At 45.7% G+C, this 22658-nt stretch overlaps 1 protein-coding gene across 4 annotated transcripts in view; it reads right to left on the bottom strand.

Annotated features, from left to right (window-relative positions):
• Positions 1-22658, bottom strand: part of DENND1A (DENN domain containing 1A) — a 2718319-nt gene that overhangs the window by 1574603 nt on the left and 1121058 nt on the right. For all 4 annotated transcript variants that reach the window (XM_069609457.1, XM_069609459.1, XM_069609458.1 and 1 more), the window contains exon 10: positions 1234-1334. In XM_069609457.1, the coding sequence (XP_069465558.1) occupies positions 1234-1334 (101 nt within the window). The remainder of the gene's footprint in view (positions 1-1233; positions 1335-22658) is intronic.

The following is a 22658-nucleotide window of genomic DNA, read 5'->3' as shown; positions in this document are numbered from 1 at the left end:
CACATGAGGCTGTTCAAAGTAGGCTGCACAGTCTCCCACGGCTTAGCCTTTAAAAACCACAATGCCACCCTGCGTCTCTGGGGGCAAGATCAATAAGTTGATCTTGTGATAGTACGAGCCTTGGGGCCCTATGCACCACAGTATCACCCTCACTGATAATTACAGACAATTACCGTTACCGCCACTTGGTCCGGCGGCATTACCGCCGGATTACAAGTGGTAGTGTAAGTCCCCATTTTCTTTTAGTCCATAGGAGTCAATGGGACATTTTCAGCGCAATTACTGCAGCAGTAATTGCACCACAGTAATAGCACCCAAAAGTGTGGAAAGTCGGCGGATTTACCTTCAGCTCAGAGCTGGAGGTGAATCCTCCAACATTCCCCCAAACTCGTAATTAGGCAGTGTGGTAATGCGGCGGTAACGTTATTACCTTGCATTTCTACCGCACTGCCCAACTCGTGATGAGGCCCCTGGTCCTCCGCACAATTACCACACTTGTAATGGGTGGACCGTTCAGTCCAACAACTGTGCCTAGACCGAGTAACCCCTACTTGAACTGAACCAAGGAAAGTCTAGATACTGAAGCTGTTGTACTTAACACGTGTGAAAGGGATTAAGGAAAGGAGCAAGGTATGTGTACTGTTGAAAAGCCTAAAAGCTTACACAGTTGGTTTGGAATACTTACGGGAAGCTAAGAGAATTGAACTGACTGTGATTTTGAAGCTAGAAGAATTGCCTTCTTGGGGAAAGGATCCTCAAGACTTTGTGAACTGTGTTGAATTTGGGGAAGGGAAACCCGAGGCCTCTTGGAACTGTGTTGAACTTGGGGAAGGGGAAGCTGAAACTCAGGCAAGAGCTGGAAGAAGCTCGGAACTTTATTGTGAACACTGTTTCTTTGATTGCTGATATCCCTACACATTGTATAGTTTTAGTTATGAGTGCACAGACTCACTTTTGAGTTGAACTTAATGATACAGACTAACCTTAGTTTCATTACGTAGGGAAATCCAACCTTAGCAAAGGGCAAGTTAAGCCTTACTCCATCCTGACATTTATGAAATAAACCATTCAATTTTAGAAAAGTGAATCTGTTGTCTCTGTCTTAATTCATGATGCCTTCACAGTGGCGATCACAAAGTGCTTCAAACCTCTGCCAAGTTCAGTCACAGGTTTCTGAGTAACTGATAGGACTAGAGATGTACGTTTTCCCAAAATAAGCGGTTATATCCTTACCAGCAATAATCCATTAGATGTGGCGGGAGGACTGGGATGTAAACATGTTGCCAGTACATTGGGTACAACATAGCCGAAGAGCCGTGAATGCAAGCCGTCAACTGCAAGGCAAGGGTTTAAAGAGAAGATCAGTCAATGAAAATCTTAAAGACCAACAATACAGCACTCTCCTGAAATAAATGTCATGTATGTACAAGACAGCAATGATTAGGGACGTCATTTCACCAAAATACCAGGGGTAGTGGAAGTGACATCACATGACCCTTTACCTCTGATAACATCTTAGGAAGTGATGTCATTTGACCCCACCCTGAAGTGACATCACGGGAAGCGATGGGACACAACCTTTCACACCTTAAGAAAACAGGAAGTGGCATCACATAGCATTGTTCCTAAGTACACTACAGAAAATATGGTTACGATATCACTATAATGTGATATACATTGAATACAAGAATGGATCACCATAAGTATCATTAATATTAGTGGGTATAGGCCCACATTAACAAATTACTGTGAATGCAAGTAGACGTCCAAGGCCAAATGATAATAATGTGTTATTGTATAGCACTTACGCTTAAGCGCTCTATGTAGAACAAATATGCATACAATATCACCCAACCTGTGTTGGTACTTTTTTATCGACCTCAGAAGGATAAAAGCTGAGTTGAGGTGTTTAAGAACAGACTAAAGGCCTCATTACACGGATGGCGGAGAACCATGGCGCTATTAGCGCCATGTTTCATGCCGGTAAAATACCGGCACCGCCTTGGCGGAAAGGGGAATTACCGCCCCATTCCAAGGTTGGCGGGGCGGTAATTCCCCCTTCCACCATTGCCCTTCCCCATTTCTATTTTTGCCCCATAGGGCATAATGGGAATGGGGAAGGCGCTAATTACGGTACTGCAAATTGTGGTACCGTAATTAGCTCCCTGGGTCCCTTTGCGGGTTGGTTTTTAACGCCTGCAAAAAGCAGGCGTTAAATTCCCCAACCCGCAAAGGGACCTCGTAGTAAGGCAGTAAGGATTTACCGGTACCGGTAAACCCTTACCGCCATCTGTGTAATGAGGCCCTAAATCACTGACTGACCTCCTGAAGTGTGCCTGAAATAAACCTTTAATGAGTAGCAATTATTGTATATAATTCCAGAAAGAAACATTATTTGTTATTCCTATTCTTTCTTATTTAGGGTCACTGCTCAAAGTGTTACACTTTTGGAACCTCCTGTTTTCTTTTAAGAGGGCTGAACAAGAAAGCCAGTCACTCCAGGAACAAAGCCCACAGCCCAGGCGCTTACAAAATGATCCCCAAACGACGTCCCTGGCAGTGATCTCTTTTTCTGGATATACTACTTTTCATGGGATAGAACAATCTACTCTAGCAAGAACCAACACTAAGGCACTGGTACAGGCCGATTTGACCGACAAAAAATGGTCGCAATGACCAAAAGTTCTAAAAATGCTATCAGCAAACGTTCGAACACCAAAAGATTGAACCTTTGGTGGTAGCATTGTAAAAAAGAAAAAACAGGGGCTGCAGGGGTGTCCTCCGCATCGCCCTGCTCACTATACTTTATGGTATAGTGAGCGGGGGTTGCGGGGGACACCCCTGCAGCCTCCCGTTTAAAAAAAAAAAGAAAAGAAAAGGACCCTGTGGCGCCAGTTCCCAATCATGGAAGTGAAAGGGAACTGGCGCTGCAGGAACCCAGCGTGAAGATGAAGGCAAGTGGGGTTTGTTTATGTTGGAGGTGTGGGTGAGGGGGTGGTATCGGTGTTTTGTGGGTGTGAGTATGTATGTGTGTTTGCATGAGAAAGGTGCAAATGTTTGGTAGTTCGCACCTTTCTCATGTGAACGTTTCGGCCGCAGTAGTTTCTGCTGCGGCCAAATCACTTCGATTCTAAGGCACTACGTTCAATCCATGAGATAGAACTGGAATTAGGGGTCCCCTGAGTGGATGATACCAGGAAAAGGACATGCAACAATGTCCATGAGTCAGACTTGTTGCTGCATGAGGCCTTAGCTACTTATCATGGGTAGGATATTAGAGACCATGATATTTGCCAATTATTTTCTCAGTAATCATAATAACTCTTGCAAATTAATGCTCAACTGTCCATGTTCTTGTAAAGCAATGTACCATAATCACACTGTTTCTTAACTTAATACAATCATTTTTCTAAACGAATAACGAGTTAAGCAAATAGATAAAACATACTCACTGCTGTGGCTTTTGTGTTGATAGTGCTTCTAGCAGAGGTCTGCAACCTTTGGCTCTCGGATTTTTCAGAGTACTATTGCCATGATATCTGGCTATTGACTATGCTAGTTAGGGATGATGGGAGTTGTAGCCCAAAATATCTGCTGAGTCCGAAGGTTACATGACCCTGCCTTAGAGCAACTCCAGCCAAAATGTAAGAATGTCCTCACTAAAGACACAAGAGTAGGAACAATTTGCATGGGATTCCAGTGCACATCAAGGGTCGGTGCTTGCTCTGGCTTTGAAGAGGATCACACTGTGCTTGGGTAAATCATATACATTTTATTGTGCGCAGTGAGACACAATGCAGTGAGACACAATCCTTTCCTGAACAGATACGCTGGTTGTGTAAATATATGGGTGGGAAAATGTGTTTAATGGGGAGATAAAATGCTGGAAAGGGAGGTGCGAAACTTGGCGTGCCATTGAGTTCTCCTAGATCTCTTCCAGGTTGGAAAGTCAGACTGACTCCCCCATTTTTTTAATTCAACTTTCTACTTCCAGATCTAAATTGTTATTCTAATAAAACCTACTAACTTATCCAAATAATGTGACCTCTGTGAGGAACCGTTCAGTGTTTTGACAAAATAGAAATGTGATGAATCCAATGATGTCATCACTCCTTTCCCAGAGGTAGCATCTGCCCATGTGGCCAGCGGACATTAGCCGCTACCTGATTCTGACCCTGGGGGCGGCTATATGAGGGAGGACTAGATGGGGGGAGGTGACCCTCAGGGGCATGGGCGGGGATCATCGGATGAAAACACATATCCCCCTTTCTCTTTTAGGGATATCCCCTCAATTCCTCATGCCTTTATGGCATAATGTGGTAGACCCCCTCAATCAACCATAACATCTGCTAATAACATCTTTCAGTATTCTGGCAATGAAATAACAAAAACTGCCTATTATTCCCATCTGTATGGAAACACTAGGACGAGGAGGCTGAATGGAGCAATGAAGATCAGGGAAGCCGAGAAGCCCAGGACACGTTCTAGTGGTTGCGAGTGCATGATAGGTGCCGGGACATCTAAAACTCCCCACCAGCACGACACGTTCTAGTGGTTGCGAGTGCATGATAGGTGCCGGGACATCTAAAACTCCCCACCAGCACGAAGCAGGGAGATGCTGTCGGAAGGAGCCTCATCCTCGCGTGCCGAACCTGGTACTGCTGAGCCACAGAGGAGAACGTGGAGCTGGAAGGCTCAGGAATTCGTCAGAGGAAGAAGGACTGCAGAAGTAGGTTAGTCGTGCTGGGGCTGTAGCGGGAAGCGAAGGGTAGTCTTCCCGATTGCCACAGGAACCGGAATGCAGTGCAAACAGTGCCCGAACACAGAGGGGGGCTCAACAGTGAAACGGGTGCCACAAAGGATGTGGAAGCCACTAGCAGAAATGTTTGACCATCTGAAGCGGAAACAGGACAGTGGAAAGCTCCTTCACGTTTACCACAAGAGAACCGAAGAGAGCCATGAAAAACTGGTGAGTCCTAGGAAGGCAAGCTGGGACACTGGCCACTTCAAAATGCTATTAAGGAAACAAAAGAGAGAGCAAAGTGAATGAAAGGGATTTGAGATCCAATATTTAAAATGGAAGAATAATAGTGGTGAATGTAAGAAATAAGAACTGCCACGTTTGCAAGTATGTAAAAGTGACTCAAATGACAAAGTCCTTGCAGGAGAGTATACCAGGCAAAGTCACGTCTGCAATGTAAAAAGTGAACCTCATGGAAAAGGCCTGGCAGGAAAAGTATACCAGGAAAAGATAAGTTTGTGAATCAAATTAAGTGTGGTAAGACCCTGGCAGGCGAGTATACCAGGGGTCCTGCGAGGATGGACCTGCATCCAAGTTGTTTTTGCTTTCAAGTTGTTTTGTTGAAAAAAGAATCCCAATGAAGACTCATACCTCTAGTATTATGAATGTTTGAAAAGACTTGGGGAAGGGAGACATTCTTCTTAGAAGTGGATTGTAAAGCCAAGAGGAAGGAGATATCCCCTTTGACTATAAGGAACTTTGATTGTCTTGTTGATCTATCATATTTATGAAGAGAAACCTGGGGAACGGAGCCATTCCATGGAGCTGTGAAAATTATCCATTGGGAACATTTGTGTTGGAGTTGCACCTTTCTTTTGAACATTTCCAAGGCCAAACACATTACCCTTAACACCTTAGATTTACTTTTAGAATGGAAGGACTAGAATAGGATTTCGGAAACCAGGACATTATTGCTTTGGACATCTTGGCCCAGGACAGACGCTTTGTTTTGGTTGAAGTACAGAAATATCTCCTAGAGTAGGACTGGGGAGGCAGTTTCCAACCCCCTTTTACTTTGAATAAAGGTTTGTGACCACAATCATGAATTCTCTGCATCTGTCCCTCATTCCTGGCTCCTGACAGAAAGAAGAATATTAGCTTTGACATGTCTCTGCATCTTTCCCTGAGGTGCCCTCTATCTTAAAGTGGGACCTCTGCACAGACACCATGTCAGAGAATCAGCCCACCACTCGAATTAAATGCAATGAGGGCCACATTTACAGACTGTCCTCACAACAGGGTTGCACTGCAAATTGACCAGGCTTTTGTCCCACGTTGAATGCATTGGTCCAGCATAGGGCAGAATGACTGTCATTAGGTGCACACATGACAATTAACATGGTTGGATTTGGAGAATGCTGTCCCTGCTTTCGTTTTTGTAATGTGCCAGTTGTGACCACCGTACCAGTAAGGTGAAAAATTGTCACAAAGCTTACAATTGTAATTTACAGTTGAGTGCCATGCAATGAACAGGAAGCTGTCTAAGGGGAAAGTGCCCCAGTTCTGGTAGTTGATCATGGAGTAGACCTCAACTCATTCAACTGAACTACCTTCCAATTTACAACTAGTTACCAACTGCCGAGGACACGCAGCTACTTAGGCAATAAACCCTCAGATGAGAGGGCATTAACGGTCCGGAAATGTGGAACCTGGTGCCATTACCTGATCAGTAATGCCCGGCCAGAGAGGGGTTTGTAGCTATTAGCACCCCATCAGGCTTTCCAGGTTCCTAATAGCTTTTTTCTTTTAAGTTAAGAAACAGTGTAATTGCCCTTTTGCAACTCAAAAAGAAACTATGAAACCAAACGGCTGCCATGGATGTAGGGAGAACAGACTACATATAGTCCTTTCTCCCTTTCTATTGCCATTGCCACAGTGGGGAAGGGACAGAACAGCAAGTGTTTCTCAAGCCAGCTAGCCACAGTTAAGTGGGGTGAGAGTTGGAGGGGAGGGATAGTAGTTGGTGGAGGGGGCACTGGTTACCAAGAGCTTACCTGCATGTTAGGGAAGCTGGCGTTCTCTCACTTCTGAAGCTTGGAATGCGGGCAATACCATGAGGTATAGCCCACTTTCAAAATCTCCGGATTGGCCAGGAGGCCCCTTGCACGTCCTTCACAGTTGCTAATATTCAATATTCTCATTTATCAGTATCATTAAAAGACAGGCATATGTACATACATGCTAGTCATAAGGTGGAGGTCTGGCAAACCTGCAACTTGCAAGGGTGTTCCAATGTGGAGATTGAAAACAATCATACCCGGTTAGCATTAGCAAAGTTATACATTTTAAATTCGAATCTGCTTCTAAAAACTGCTACATGTCTTTCTGGCACATCATAGTTCAAAATACTACACCTCACCTTTTAAAGCTTTAATGGCCAGGTTACTCATTACCTAAGACATAAACCAACTTGCCCAGCCTTCCATAGGCCTCCACTGTTCTCATACCAAACTTTGTATAGTGACCATGTCTCGCTGAAGGAACAGAGGTGACAGACACTTCTCTGTTGTCTGTACTTGGCTATGGAACTCTTTGCCCCTGTGAAGAATTTCCCGGCAAGACTCTTACAGGGGGTGGCAGGGTAGCCAAGGGTGCCAGGTGCTGCCACCCGCACTGTCATATTGAGCACTGGGACAGTTTGGGAAGCATCTGCTGGTTACCCTCGTCAAGCCATGGCAATGGGATCGCCAAATGCACCGCCCACCGGTCTATGGCATTTTAAGACTTCAAATGCAAACTGATTCAGTGAACACCAGATCTGCAAGGAAGGTGGGCCCTTTAACACAAGTCCTGCAGTCAGAAAATTCTTAACCTGGTATGGAAATGCACACCCCCCATAATTACCAAAGTAGAAGATCTCCCCACCATTCCTGCAAGCGGTGTCAGAGCTCATGTAAACACACACTGTGGCCGCTCTGCTTGTGGAGCCCAGAAGTAGCGTACATCCTCATGTTCTGCAAAAGCAGGATGGCGGACTTGCCTTTTAGAGGCTCAGTCTACACTCTACATCATGCCGGAGACCTGCAAATCTGAATATGACATAGATCAAATGGAAAACCAATTGAGAAGCACACAGATGAGCAGTCATGATCCCGCGCATATGCATGTCCTTGAGGGAAGCCCGGTCTATGGGAAGAGAGCCTGAATTCCAAAAGGTAGTCCAAGGAGGTCAGTAATGTGGGTGTTTGGGGTGAGTTGGAGAGTGGGTATTGGAGCAGAGCAAGAAGGAGGAGGGAAGGTGTTGAGGGAAGAGGAGTGCAAAGGTGAGGTCAAGTGCAAAGCCGCCATCAGATTCAGGGATGTCATTTGGGGGTTGCCAGGCATAGCAGCTGCTACCCCTTGCTTCCACTCTGATACCCCTAAACCTGCCCTTGTGACCCCCTAAGCCACTGGACAAAGAGGCAGTGTCAAGAAAACATTTCTGTGTTGCACCTGAAAAAGGTGGTTGTAAATGCAGCTAAATACGCGACAGCTTTTTTTACCTGGAATCTAGATCTCGTTAGCTGGAGAAATAACAGGGATGCAGGAAAACCCATGAAGCCAGCATCACTAACAGGTTGGCAGTCCATTAGTAAATAATACCTGAATGGTTGGGTTCAGAGGCTGGGCTATCTGTGCGGCTCATACCCAGTGCTGTATCAACAAGAACGGTATGGGGGCTAGCTCTAGCTAGCTGGTAATGGGTAAGAGCAGCCTGCAATATTCAGTGACATCACAGCATGAATGCAAATCTCATCAGTGAACCACTCAAGACCAAGATTAAGCATCAATCCCAAAACAGAGTTAAAGACTGTTATATAAAGATTGAAAACCCAGGAAGTTAGGAGAGACGTGTTAAGTGTTGGATAACATTGCCCTATGAGGGGAAAAGGATAAATACAAACAAAAGAGAAGATGGTCATAAGGATCAGAAGAGTAAACCAAAGCAAGAGAGGATTGTAAGTTTGAAGAACAGAATATCGGTACTGCGTGACTTAACAAGAGTAGTTGCCCAGAACTACTCAAGAATAACCGGAGTTAAATTGGGAAGAATACCAACCTACAGGTGAATGGAGTCATTCTCCTGATTTCTATGTTAGTGGTAGGGTCAGAGCAGGTTAGTTTGGACAGTGGACTGGTTCTGAGTTGGACTTTTACTGACGACAAACCATCACCATAGCTGGTTAGGTAAGGATACCTTATAGTATAGGGAAAGTTTAGCATTACCCCTTTTTGTTGAATAGAATAATCAGTGAAATGGCTGACCAGGGTCTGTGTCCTCCTCCTGACTCGCCACACCCTGCACATCCCATATAACATAACATAACTGATGCGAGAGGGCTACTCAGGGGTGAAAATGGTAAGGAGAAGGTGTGTCTATCATTCCAAAAAAGAGGCTATGAGAATCTAAAGGTGGAGAGGAGTTTTCCACGAGAGATTATGTAGAGTATGGCAAGAAGGGGACAAAGAGCAAACTCTAACGGGACCCGTATCACGATATGGGGTGGCAGAGGAGATAGAAAATGAGGGACCTGCCAGGCAGGAGGCACCCAAGCAATACTTGTGAAAAGAAAGACTAAATGTGGGAGAGTCTGAATGAGGAGGGATGGTCAAATGTAGCTGAAAGATCAAGGAGAAAGGGGATAGATGGCTGCTGTCAGTGGTGTACAGTAGTGGGAGAATTAAAGCCATGTGTAAGCATGGTCTCTGATGACTGTCTACTGCAAAAATGAGGGTGGAGGTCACCAATTATGTGCCAGACTGCCCCTCATCTTCTGGTCGGTTACTCTAATGTGACTGTAACAGGAAGGGACCCCTTCTCGGTGGAACACAGCTTATAACGTCTTCTAGTCAACAGGAGGCATGGATTTAGACTCAAGTGGCTCTTTCAAGGTCGGAGAGGAAGTGACCCACTGAAGTCAACATTTTCTATGGATACTTGGGGTGCATGCCAAGCGGAAACTGAATAAGAGGGCAAAGAGTTGATCTCATGAGCCAGCCCAAAACGAATTCCAAAAGGTCAATTTAGGGGTTTCAGGCCCATCGGTCTTGCAGAGACAAGAGCACTTTGTGTTTGAAGCTAGACCTTCAGGTAGTGGCGAGGGTCCTCTAGAATGGCAGGCTGTGTATTTCTAGTTGCGGGCTGATGTGGTCACATTACCTTCTGTGCACCAGTAAAGATGTCCAAGATGGATTGCACGCAATCCATGAAGCTGGTGTGGGCGCCTTGGTTTTGCAGAGGGAGGAGAGCTTCATTTTGATGCAGGACTTTCGGGTGATGGTTAGGGTCCCTAGAAAGCGATTAAGAACTATTAAGCTTTCACAATGCTGTATCTTCCTACTGTGCTGCCATGGCAGATGATTGTGAAATCCATAATTAGCTGTTGTGATGCCATGGCATGAGGGTACAGCAGAGGGTCTTCTTAAACCAGAGGAAAGGAAAGAAATGCCAGGTTAATGCCCGGATCAATCCCACAGGGTATCTGGTCATTGCGTCGAATGCCATTCTATGAATGCCATTCCATCTCATTGCTACCATCTAAAAAATGTGCATCGAATGCATGTTTTTGGGGGGTAAAGGGTTACTCTTTGTTCAGGTGGATTTTAAAGGGAAAAAAATGCATTTGATGCACATTTTTTAGATGGAAAAAAATCGGTGCAAATGCATTTAGATGCAAGGAATTCGATGCAATGGCCATAAACCAATCCACAGCTACCTGACAGAGCGAGAATTGGAAGCCCAGCTGCATCTAAGTGCAGTGGCTCCTGTGCTGTCAAAGCCCCTGAGAGCTGCACCCAGCTTTCAACAGCACACCAGTCATGCCAAGCAGGAAGGGCTAGCAAAGGCAACATTGGTGGAGAAAGCAAAGGAGGTGGAGTGGAACGCAAGCCGAAGAAAGGTACACTTTTTCTTAATTGTGGAGGGTCATGTGGGAGATCCCAAACACAAGGGAGATGGGGAGGGTGGCAGGAAGCCGCGTATTCATTCATTTTTGGGATGGTGAGTGGAAGGGGAAGCAACCTCCACTATACTGCTACTGCAATGCTGGTCTATGGGAAAGGCACAGAGGATGGAAAATGGGCTGAGCGGCAGGTGTAGGCTTTTAGTCCCGAGTAGAGTTTATCTATGGGGTGTTCACAAAGTACAATTTAAGGAAAATAATTCAACAAATGACCCAAAGAGTGTCTCTGATGGAATGCAATTTTGAACTTAATTTCCTGTTTTTAGAGCTTGACCAACCGGGTAATTAGGTTTTGATTTATTGTGTGGCTGAGACATGTTGAGCTTGCATCATTGCATGTTTTTACTTTGTGGTAAATGGTGTCTCTGCCTTCAGGGCATTGAACCCGTTTGTCAATTACCTCCTCCTGAGAGTTAAACTAAAGCTACAATAAAGGAAGCCCTGTGAGCAGGATATGTATGCTGTGGTGTGCTATCGTTTTGCTGCTTCACTCTAATATTGTTTTGTTTCTCTTCTTCCTCTGCATAGTGAAAGGATGTGCACAAGTGCTATGCAGTGATACAGTGTGCACCATACGCAGTGCTGATCCGGGGCAGGAATGACATTGCATGTCTTTTAATAATCAGCAGTGAGCCCTTGGTGCTTAGATGTGTGCGTTTCACTTTATTTCATTGGCCTGGGCCTGGGCCAATAGGAAGCTGGCTTTTCTGTTAGTGAGCAACATCTGCACTTCACCATTGACAACAATGCATCTTCTACAGATACGCGTTGATGGCTACGCCGTGCGGATTTCTTACAAAATATGAACTGTCATTTCATCAAATGAATCAAAAAGATGCAAATAAAGTGCTCCTGAACTCATTGTAAGCAAAACACAAGGAGAAAATGCAAGACAACGGACTTGCTATTTAAGGACTGAATCAATCTCCTAACCAAGGTGGCCAGCTTGCATTGGATACTGGGAAAAGAAAGGGAATAATGCCCATCAAAAAATGCATGCATTAAATCCAACTGGAAGGCCAAAGTTGAACAAATTGGCAAAGATATACACATAGACAATGCTAGGAACCAAACCCAAAGACTGCTACTTGGACGGAAAACCTGAAGGTAACTCTAAGACCTGGGAGTCATGGACAAAGTGCTGCTAGGTTGGTGTAAACTGTACTTGTGCATGACTATATATGGAAATGTGGAATTTCTATATGCCCTGAGTAAGACTGGGGAACATTGTCATATTTACTGTGGGGCCGAAACTAGCAGGCGTGTCTATGTCATGTGAGAATGCATCAGATTTATTTCCACCCATGCACAGTACTTCTGTCACAGCAAATATAAATAGCGTTTGAAAGATGTGGAGGAAGTTTTTAATTAGAGGCACACAGGGAGTGCTCATTGGAGTAGTGCTGAGACAGGACAGGGCCAGGTGCATTGCACGGAACACAATGGAATTTCAGGCACCCACAGCAGCCGGCACACAGCACGGAGCACAGTGGATTTTGAGCCTCTGCAGCACAGCATGGGTGGTGGGCAGCAGTCAGCATTTCAGGTGCACCGGAATGCGGATGAAATATTATTATGGAGCACGTGACCATTATCATAGGAGGGGCGAAGTGCTCAAGTTGCTTGGCGGCCCAGCAAATTCCTCTGCCTTCACGCCACTCAGGAGACACATCACACTGCTAAATATTCAGGTACAGGATAGGATGAGCAATGCTTTCGGTCCCATCCAACGCTTCCTCTACCTTTTGCCCTGGCAAGAAGGAACCTATGTCTTTGACCAAAAGCATACAAATCGGAGACACCAGAAGAGGTAAGTGTCTTTGCATCTGCTTTTCAGGTGTGTTCAGGTTTGTCATCTATCTTGTTCTAGGCCTTGTAAGGGATCAAGAGTAAGACTCGGACACAGTAACAAGTTTCAGTAGGACCTTTACTGTCAAAATAATAAGAGGAGTTGGGAAAATCCTACCGGTCCCTATGTCTATGCAGGGTTTACCTGCCGCAACAAAACTAATGGACATCTGTGTCAGGATGTTAAACCAAAGGGCATCCTCCATCCTGTGTCTAAAAACCCTAAAGTGACCCTTACACGCTAAACCTAAAACAATGTGTATAAGGGGATTTCTGTAACCTATGCACTTGTATTTTTTTTTCAGAGTTCTGAACATAAAGTTCTAAGGTTCCGAAAACAAAAAGGAATTAAAGTTCCACGAGAGGAAGGGCTCCTCCCTTCCCCTATGTTTTTTCTGGTCTTTCACTGTCTGTCAGGTACTTCTGAAGAAAAAAAAAAAAAGTTCAAATAATGTTCCACTGTTTCAAAGGGCTCCCTTCCTTTGTGTCTTTTTCTTAATACAATATTTCCCTTTACAGTTTCAAGGCGGATGGCTCCTCCCTTATCTTTCTCCACTTATTATGCTTTCACGGTTTTAAGGAAAATAACTCTTTCCCTTCCTTCTTTCTGTTTTTCTCCATCCAATATATTCCAGAGGGAATAAGCCTTCTGTGGAGACTCTTTTAAACATACAGTTTCTTTTTAAATTTCGTGTTTATCTCAATTAACCTTAACAGGTTATGGTTCTTCCGTTTTCCTTTGACATCTTCTTATTTGATCCCCTGGTGTACTCTCTTGCCAGGGTATTGCAAATGTCCACTGATCCTTAAAAGGGGTGTGAGTCTTCCCTTTTTTATTCAGTCTTACTGTTCCACAGTTTCAGGTTTACTTCTCTTTTCACTCCTGGTTTACTCTGCTGCCAGGATGCCACAATTCTTTTTCTTGGGTGTGGCCCCAGACTCGCACAGTTCCTGGTTTGCTCTCCTGCCAGGATATCATAATTCAGTTTCTTGAGTGCAGGTCCCACTCTTACACAGTGCCTGGTATACTCTCCTGTCAGGGCTTTATATCTTTTCATGGGTGTGAGTCCCAGTCTCACTGTTTGTCTGGTTCCCTATCCAGCCAGGGGTTTTCCGTTCTCCACTCACCCTTTATCTCATCCAAGAAATAATGATTTTGCAGTATTCGGTCACTGACCCTTTCTTAGCAAAGTTCTTATTGATATCAACTCATTCAAATATTGGGACACTGGTCGTATTCGTGTCAATGTCCCTTTCCAAGCATTGGGCCACCGAATCTTTCTTCACACTGTTCGTATTCGCATCAACTTCTCTCTCCGTGTATTGGGTCACTGACCCTTTCTTCACACTGTTTGTGGAGGGTTGGGTCACTGACCCTTTCTTAACATTATTCGATTTTGTATCAATCTTTCTTTTCCAAGATTTTGGTCCCCAACCTTTTGTTGAAATTGCTCCAATTTGTATTGGTTCCTCCAATTAATTTAATTGGGCATTCTGGCGCTGTTAATGATATGCAACACTTGCTCTCAAGCACTCCAGTAACCCACTCGCCCTCTTGGGGCTTACCGGGCAGCTCTGGCGTTCCTCACATCCTTCCATCGTCTTCTTTGGTTCGCCTGTGGGGTGCTCTCGCTTTTTCTTCCTTTGCCTCTGATTGTTCCAGCTGCCTATAGCAATACAGCAGTGAGCTTCTCTTGGCCCAGTCTCTCTGCAGGCCATTCTCATCAGCATCTGTGCTGCCTTCCACAGTGTGTTCGCTTACAGCGTTCCAACCTGCGTCACTGCGTTCTGTTGCAGTTTCTGCTTCTCACTCCTATTCTGTTCAGCTGTGTGGGTTTTAAACTTTCCGGCATTAGTTAACACTTTCCAAAGAATAGAACACTGCGTTTATCACTTCTGGTCATCCTCATTTTTCCAACCCTCTCCCTGTCTGTGTATTAAAGCAAGGGGCCGGGGGATAATAAGGTTGTTGGTCAGGAACGTTTGGGAATTCTTTATCTACGTCACAATAAGCCATACAGGCATGTTGCAAAGGCATATGGGTGTCATTAAGAATAACCTCTGAAGGTTTATTTTGATTCTAAATCTTCCTGCCTCTACTCTTCGACCTTTACAACATATCCAGAACAGGACCGTGAGAGGGCTTGTATCTCTCCAGCTCTGAAATCTCTTCACTGGCTTCCTGTGGCTGCAAGGATCAACTTCAAGACCCTCTGCATCATCCACAAGGCTTTCTGGGGCCTGGGCACGCTCTACCTCCAACTTTCTGTTCCAAAACATCTTCCTTCTAGAGCTCTCCGCTCATCCTCCTCCAACTATCTGAGGGTCAGACGCTTCTCCAAGCAGGTAGTTGGGGACAGATATATCTCCTCGGCTGCGGTCTCTCCCTGGAACAGCCTCCCTGCCTCTCTCAAACTTGAGCAGAACCACCTCTGGTTCCGGAAGCAACTCAAGGCCTTCCTTTTCGCTTCAGCTTTCTCTTTTCTGCTTCCCTGCTGATACACCTGACTTCTCTTCGCACTGGTCACCTGATCAACCTCTGAACTCAGGCTCAGACTCCTGCATGTCCACATGCTCTGGCACTGCCTCTGGGCTCCCCAGCACTTAAGGGTCTGTATCTGTAACCCTACAGTCCCTTCCCTCTGCACTTATGAGCCACCGACTGGCTACACTTGTGAGTTAACTGCACTTCCCCCTTCTCCTCTCCCCTGCCACTTCTCCCCTTCCCTCTTCCCCATACTTGAATGATCTGAATGACACAAGGACCAGTAAGATCGTTATTTTGTCCTCCCTTTGGTTCCCCCTCCTTGTCTTCTCACACCTAGAAGAACAAGTTACTTACCCTTGGTAATGTTCTTTCGATTGGATGTTCCTCCTATGTATTACTCATCTTATGATAATATATCTCTCCAGCTTTGCTGCTTCGGAATTCTTTTTCGATAGAGGGCGCTGTATGCAGTGTCGTCGAGTCGATGTCCCTCAAGGGCCTCCGTCGACAGTCGACATCATCATCATCATCATCATCAGCATAAATAGCGCATGCAGCGCACGTTGGCTTCAGTTCTGTTTTTCTATTCCCCTCTGAAGAGGAATTAAAAGGTGTTCCCAAGACCGTAGGCTCACAGAAAGCGTACAGTGTAATAACATGTAAATTGTAAGGCTATGTAGGCTGGGAGAGGTGATGGGGAATACGTGTGAGGAACATCCGATCAAAAGAACGTTACCAGGGGTAAGTAACTTATTCTTCGAGTAGATTGTGTCCTCCCACGTGTTGCTCCTCTTATGATAGATTCCCAAAGCAGTAATAATTTGGAGGTGGGAGTACCAATTAAATTAAGATCTAATCATGGACCAAATGGAGGACGACTTTTGGAAAAAAGATTCCTCCCAGACTGGAGGAAGAATAAAGACAGTAATGTTTTACAAATGTATGGATAGACGCCAAGTGGCCGCTGGACAAATATAATTTATTCGGACACCCCTTTGAAGAGCCGCAGAGGTTGCCATTCCCCTTGTGGAATGAGCCCTTAGGCCTTCCGGCGGGTCCTTGCCCGCTAGTCTGTAGCATTCGCCAATAGCCAGGATAATACACCTGGATATTGTTTGTTTGGTAACCGCAAAGCCCAACTTGGGACCAGTATATCCAATAAAAAGTCGATCAACCTGGATATGTAAAAACTCAGAGCCCTTTTTGGGTCCAGTGTATGTAACCTCTCCGCCTCCTTTCATGGATAAGGAGGTGGGTAGAATGTTGGTAAGGTCATTTTTTGTGATAAGTGGAAGTCAGAGACTACCTTCGGCAAAGAATAATGTTTTATCCTGAGAGTAACTTTGTCTTTATAGAATATGGTATGAGGAGGTTTGCAAGAAAGAGCCTACAACTGGCTTACCCTGCGGGATGATGTTATTGCAATACGCGAAACTGTCTTTAATGTGAGGAGTCTTAAAGAACAAGAGTGTACAGGCTCAAAGGAAATACATGTTAAAAACTTCAACACCAGATTGAGGTCCCAAACAGGTACATTGAATGGAACTGGTGGGTATATATTAGTAAGGCCCTTCAAGAATTGGACAATCAAAGGGATCTTAAAATATGAAACCTCCTCTGAGGAGCGCTTAAAAATGTAAAGCGCTGCTAGGTAGCCCTTAATGGTTCCAACCTGGAGCCCCAGATTGGCTAAATGTAGCAGAAAAGAGAGCGCCATAGGTGTGTCACATAGAAATGGATCCACATTCTTATCCTTGCACCAGTTGCTGAGCTTGTTCCAATGGCAATGGTACAAAGATTTAGTTGCTGGCTTTCAGGCGGAAAGCAAAATCTCCATTACATCATCCGGGAGGTCCCAGTCCTTATATCGCAGCCTTTCCGAAACCATGCGTGAAGGCTGAGTGTCTTGACCTTTGGATGGAGAACCCGGCCTTCCTCTTGCGAGAGAAGATCCTCTATTTTTGGAAGACGTATTGGAGGGCAGATGGACAAGTCCAGAAGGTCCGGGGACCATGTCGTCCTGGCCCAATCCGGAGCAAATAGCATCATGGATTTCCTGAACTTTTGAAACCTCCTGATCACACGAGAAATGCCATGGACTGGAGAAACGCATACCGAAGTGGAAAATCCCAGTCCGAACGTGTCTCCTAGAGCTCCTCTTGGGGGAAATTCACTGGAGCAATACTGTTCGCACTTCCGGTTGACACCAGTCGTGAACAGATTCACTTGAGGGGCTCCCCAAAGTGTGAAGATCTCTTGAAGGACTTCCTGAGCTAGTTGCCACTTGTGGGAGACTGTGCTCTGCCTGCTCAGAGCATCCGCCGCTCTGTTCTGCTCTCCGGCTAGGTGAACTGCTGACTGAGAGATTCCTTCTTGTAGTGCCCAGAACCAGAGCTGCATTGCCTCTCAAATGCAGGATGCCATGAGACCGAGTAACCTCAGAAAATCGAAGGCCGGAAGATGCTGAGCATTCTGGAATGTTGTTACCATCTGCAGAATGTATTGAGCTCTCACCTCGGGTGGCAAGGCTTTCCCTGAGGAAGTATCCAGCACTGCTCGAATAAATTTGAGTCGTTGTGACGGTATCATATGGGACTTCTTGTAATTGAAGGAGAAGCCAGTCTGTGGGGCGAGTGGGAGGTGATACTGAGATGTTCCCAGGCTTACTTGGGTGAATGAGCCCTGATCAGCCAATCATCCAGTAAGGGCTAGACATGAATCCTCCTTCTCCTGAGACTCGCTGCAACCACTGCCATCAACTTGGTGAAAACCCTTGTGGCGGAGGTCAGCCCGAAAGGCAGAACCCGAAAGTGGTAATGAGAACTGCCAACCGCGAACCTCAGGTACTTTCTGTGCTTGAGATGGATTGGCACATGAAAGTAAGCATCCTAAAGGTCCAAAGATACCAACCAGTCTTGGAGTGCCTAAAGAATCTGAGAATGGGTAACTATCTTGAACTTGTCCTTCCTGCGGAACATGTTCAAGGTTCTCAAGTCCAAGATGGGTCTCAATCCTCTGTTTTTTTTGGGAATCAGAAAATAAGGGGAATACCAACCCTTGTTCCTTTCCGCTATTGGTACATGTTGTATTGCACCTTTCTCTAGCAGGGTCAAAATGTCCTGCACAAGGAGCGGATCTGGAATTTTGAGAGTTGTAGCCCGGTGGATGATCCTGAGGCCTTTTTTGAAAGGAAGGCAGTAACCCTGGTGCACCGTTTCCAGTGCCCACACATCTGAAGTAATGCCCTGCCATTCGTTCAGATACTGAGAAACTCTGCCTGCCACCGGGGACTTGTGGGTCAAGGCCTCAGAGAGGCTTAGAGGTGGCTGCAGCAGCGGCTGAGGGTAAGGTTACCGTTTCTGGGGCTGATTTAGCACCCCTTCCTCGTCCACCACGAGGGAATCTCCTCTGTCCTCTTCCTCTTCCAATTGAGGAGTAGAAACGAAAGGACTTACCCCTCCAGGAAGATGAGCCTGAATAGCGTTGTTGAGGCTATGGCGGCGCTAAAGGATTTAGCTGCTCCCTTTGAGGTCTGCAGCTTCTCCAAACTCTCATCCGCCTTGCTGCCAAAAAACCTAGAGCCATCAAAGGTTCTGTTGAATAGTCTTTGCCACCATGTCTGGTGTGAACCCAACTTCCTCAACCACGCAAATCTGCATAATACTGTGCTAGCAGCCATGGACCGGCTGATGCTGTCTGCAGTATCCAAACCTGACTGGAGACATTCACTCATTGCGTCCTTACCATCATTAATGATCGCCAGGAAGTCGTCTCTTTCTTCGCCTTCTGGGATGTGGTCAGCCGCCATAGCAACACAGTCCCACAGGGTAAATGTAAATCTTGACATTGTGCAAGTCACATTAGTGAATTTCAAAGCTATACTACCTGCAGTGAAAACTTTATGTTCCCAGGCATCTACCCTCTTGTCAACCCTGTCAGGGGGGGTGGAAGGATACGCTGACTGTCTAGCTGCCTGAACCACCAAGCTTTCAGGAGTGGGATGCTTGGTTAGCTATTCTGGGTCACTGCTGGAAGGTCTGTACTTCCTTGCAAAGTTGTTATCAAATGCAGCCGCAGTTTCCGGGGTCTCCCAATTAGCAGAGGCTTTTTTCTGTAGAGCCATGTGGAATGGTAAAATAGGGTCTTTCTGAGGGCCCTGGTCCAAGATGCCAATCATATCGTCTTGTTCGAATGATGGGGTAGGCCTACTCCATCCCATAAACTCAATGACCTTTCCCATCAGTTTTCTGTAGGGAGGTCAGGCCTGCCAAACTTTAATTCTGGCGAAGTATCTAAGCCACTAGCTAACTGGAGATTATCATACAAATCTCCTAGTCTGGATTTGTCAGAAATAAGCTGTTCCGGCACATTGGGAGTGCCAAACTAGACCATAGGTGGTGAACTGTCATCAGAGGGTTGGTCTTCCTCATATATCGCAGACATAGGGGGTCATTACGAGTATGGCGGTAGCCATGGAGCAATTAGCTGCATGGCTGCCTCCCATACCGTGACCGGTGTTGTGCAATGGGGATTTACTGGTCTAGTCCGACCCTGGCGGGACCGGTAAATCCCCATTGCACAAACCATTCCCCATTCCCATTGAGCCCTGATAGGGCTCAATGGGAATGTCGCAAATAACTGACTCACGGATGGCGAACCTGTTATTTGCACCCTGGTTTCTTAGCGGGACCCGTAAGGGACGTGCGGTCTGACCACACGTTCCTTGCGGTTCCCGTTAGGGGACCTCGGAATCGGGCGGTAGGGGATTACCGGCACTGGTCTCCTTACCGGTGCCCGGTAGCCCCTACTGCCCGACTCGTAATGACCCCCATAGACTTAAAATAGTCTTTTTTAGGTAAAGGCTTAAAAACCTCGTCTTGTACTGTCACTGGCTCTGACAATGTCAAAGCAGTTGCCGTAGAAGGCTTTGAAAATGGCACCGGTTTAATCAGCGTCTACTTCTACTTCGGTGTCGACAGCTCCGACTGTGTCGGCAAAGACGTTGAAACCTTTAGCGCTTTGTGCTTCTTTGCCGGAGCCATAGTCGGACTTGGTTCTCAACTCATCGACACACTCGACGACTTTTAGTCGGATCGAGAACTTTCTCGATGTGTTGCCGGCTTTGAGCTCAGCTTCGAAGATTTAACCTTCGACTTCCCTTTGTCGTCCTTACTCGGAATGATCGGGGCATTCCTCTTTTGCTTTTCTTTCGAAGGGGTCGAGGCTGCGTTCACGAATATATGCAACATCTCACTGCTAAATGCGTCCCACTTTGCAGGGGAATCTGATTTCGTAGGGCATCTGATTACCTCCATGGAGGAATCACTTGAGACTGAAGGAGACCTATTGCGTCTCTTCTTTGCCTTCTTAGAGGAAGACAAAGAGTGCTGCGATTGACTCCTCAATCCAGACCTTTTTGACATTTTGCACCGGGAAGAGTCTCTCGACTCACTGGTCTTTGTCGCCCTCTTTGAAGTTGACTTCGATGCTAACATCCCCACCGCCAGTTTACCTCTACGCTCCCTGAGAGCACTCTCAGTCATGGCCTGACAGGACCCACAATCGACGGTACGGTGCCCAGGCCCAGACACCAGTGGCAGACGCGGTGAGGTTCATTAATCGACATTTTTCAAACCGCAGTCCTGGTATTTTTTTAACCCAACTTGGGTGTCGATAGAGTTGAAGAAGAAGACATTTTCTCCCGAAAATCTGACTGAAGCGTGCTGTAATTCACTCAAAGCGTTAGCTCAGAAAAACAGAACAGACGCCAACTGGAGCTGCACGTGCTATTTATGCTGATGATGACGTCGACTGTCGACGAAGGACCCCGAGGGACATCAACTCGACAACACTGCATACAGCGCCCTCTGTCGAAAAAAGATTCTGAAGCAGCAAAGCTGGAGAGATATGTTTTCATAAGATGAGGAATACGTGGGAGGACACAATCCATTCGAAACACTTATGTACAGGCACATTATAAATGCCACATCAGATTGTATCATTTAGTGTTTTCCAGCCTCTGTGGAGTTTGTCCTCGCCTATATGGTCCTCTTCCACAGATAGCAACCCCCAGGGCCAGAGTCAGGTATCTTCTGCCTTTCCCAGGCCACGAAAAAGAAGCTTCCCTCCAGAGAAACAGTGATGACGTTGCTAGATTCGTCACAGCCTTCATGGATGAGATAACTAGGCATTGAAGCATTCCTCGTAGGAAGTGCAGCTTCCTGCTCACACTGAAGGTTGCATTTGCCATTACCCAAGGTAGTTGCATAGCCATTTAATACCGAACTCATATTACAAAGGTCAGCAGCATTCTATTGGTGATCTGGGAAGGTTGTGCTCTGCCACCGGCTGTGAAATGTGAAACTTATGCTGCTAGGAGCCAAAGCCAAAAGAGGGCTATAACGAATATAGTTGAAGAGAACCAATATTGTCAAAGCCAAAAAGGGGCAGTTAAGCAACCAGATGTGTATGGATCCTATTGTAAAAGGGGAGAAGAGGCAATAGAAGACACTGAGCGGGATAAGCATTGCCTAAGCCAAATAAGGGCAGGGGTGGGAGAAACCCAATATCAGCACTTGGTTGAAACCAGGCTGCCCTTCTGAAAGCAGGTATTTAGGCGAGAGAAGCATAACCTGCATTGCATGTGGCAATCCAAAGTGCGGAACAAACAGCACCAAAGTGTCTCATATCTTGCAGAAGTAGTAAACACTGAGGTTGTGGAAAGTCAAAGACTTTATAAGTTGTACTAGGCCAAAATCACCTGACCTAGATATGTCAGTGAATAAAAGCAAGTGGCCTAGATATGTGATGTTATCAATGACATTTGTGATGTCATCTTTAATTTCCTGGGTGTTAGTTTTAGTAGTGCACGGTGGTGGCGCGAATTATGGTTACTTAGCTTACCATAATTGGCTAATTTCTTTTTTTTTCGGATTTACCTGTAACCATAACCTTCCCTTAACGTGTTTTCACTAAATGTCATAGGTCTTTGTAAGTGTAAATGTTTCATGATATTACCTCACTGTTGATAGGTTATTAATAATTCCTCTTTTAACATATATGAAAGAACTGTAAACCTCCTTTAACAAACTTATTTTTTGCAGCGCATACTGATGTGTTTCGTTAACAGCAATGCATGCTGGGGGTGCAAGTCCTGGTTGAATTGACTAGGGCATGCGGTTCGACCATGACCCCAGTCCCACCAAACCCCCCTCGTTATGCACTGCACTTACCCTCCATTCTAGTTCAGTGTCCACTATACCCTCATAATGTGACTAATGGCCACTGGGGCCTGGGCTTCAGCCATGCTGCATTCCCCAATAGGCAAATCAGAGTAGACATGTGTCCTTGCCAAGTGCCAGGCCAACTGAACAGGCACCAAAGTTATATCACAATTATTTGTACTTACATTTTGACACTTTAGAAAAAATAAATCACAGGGCAGATCTGTAAAACCATGCTTTGAGGTCCCTGTTGATGCTCCTCGCAAATTCTTGCTGCAATCCTGTCCAGGGCTGCAGCCACAAGCACAATTTTATTTATCGTTCAGACCTATCCCAATTTCCGAAAATCTTACCAC

Source organism: Ambystoma mexicanum, chromosome 8, assembly GCF_040938575.1.
Source record: "Ambystoma mexicanum isolate Mex_15411 chromosome 8, UKY_AmexF1_1, whole genome shotgun sequence".
Lineage (NCBI taxonomy): Eukaryota > Metazoa > Chordata > Amphibia > Caudata > Ambystomatidae > Ambystoma > Ambystoma mexicanum.
The sequence above is the reverse complement of the archived record's forward strand: the minus strand, read 5'-3'. Positions and strand labels throughout refer to the sequence as shown.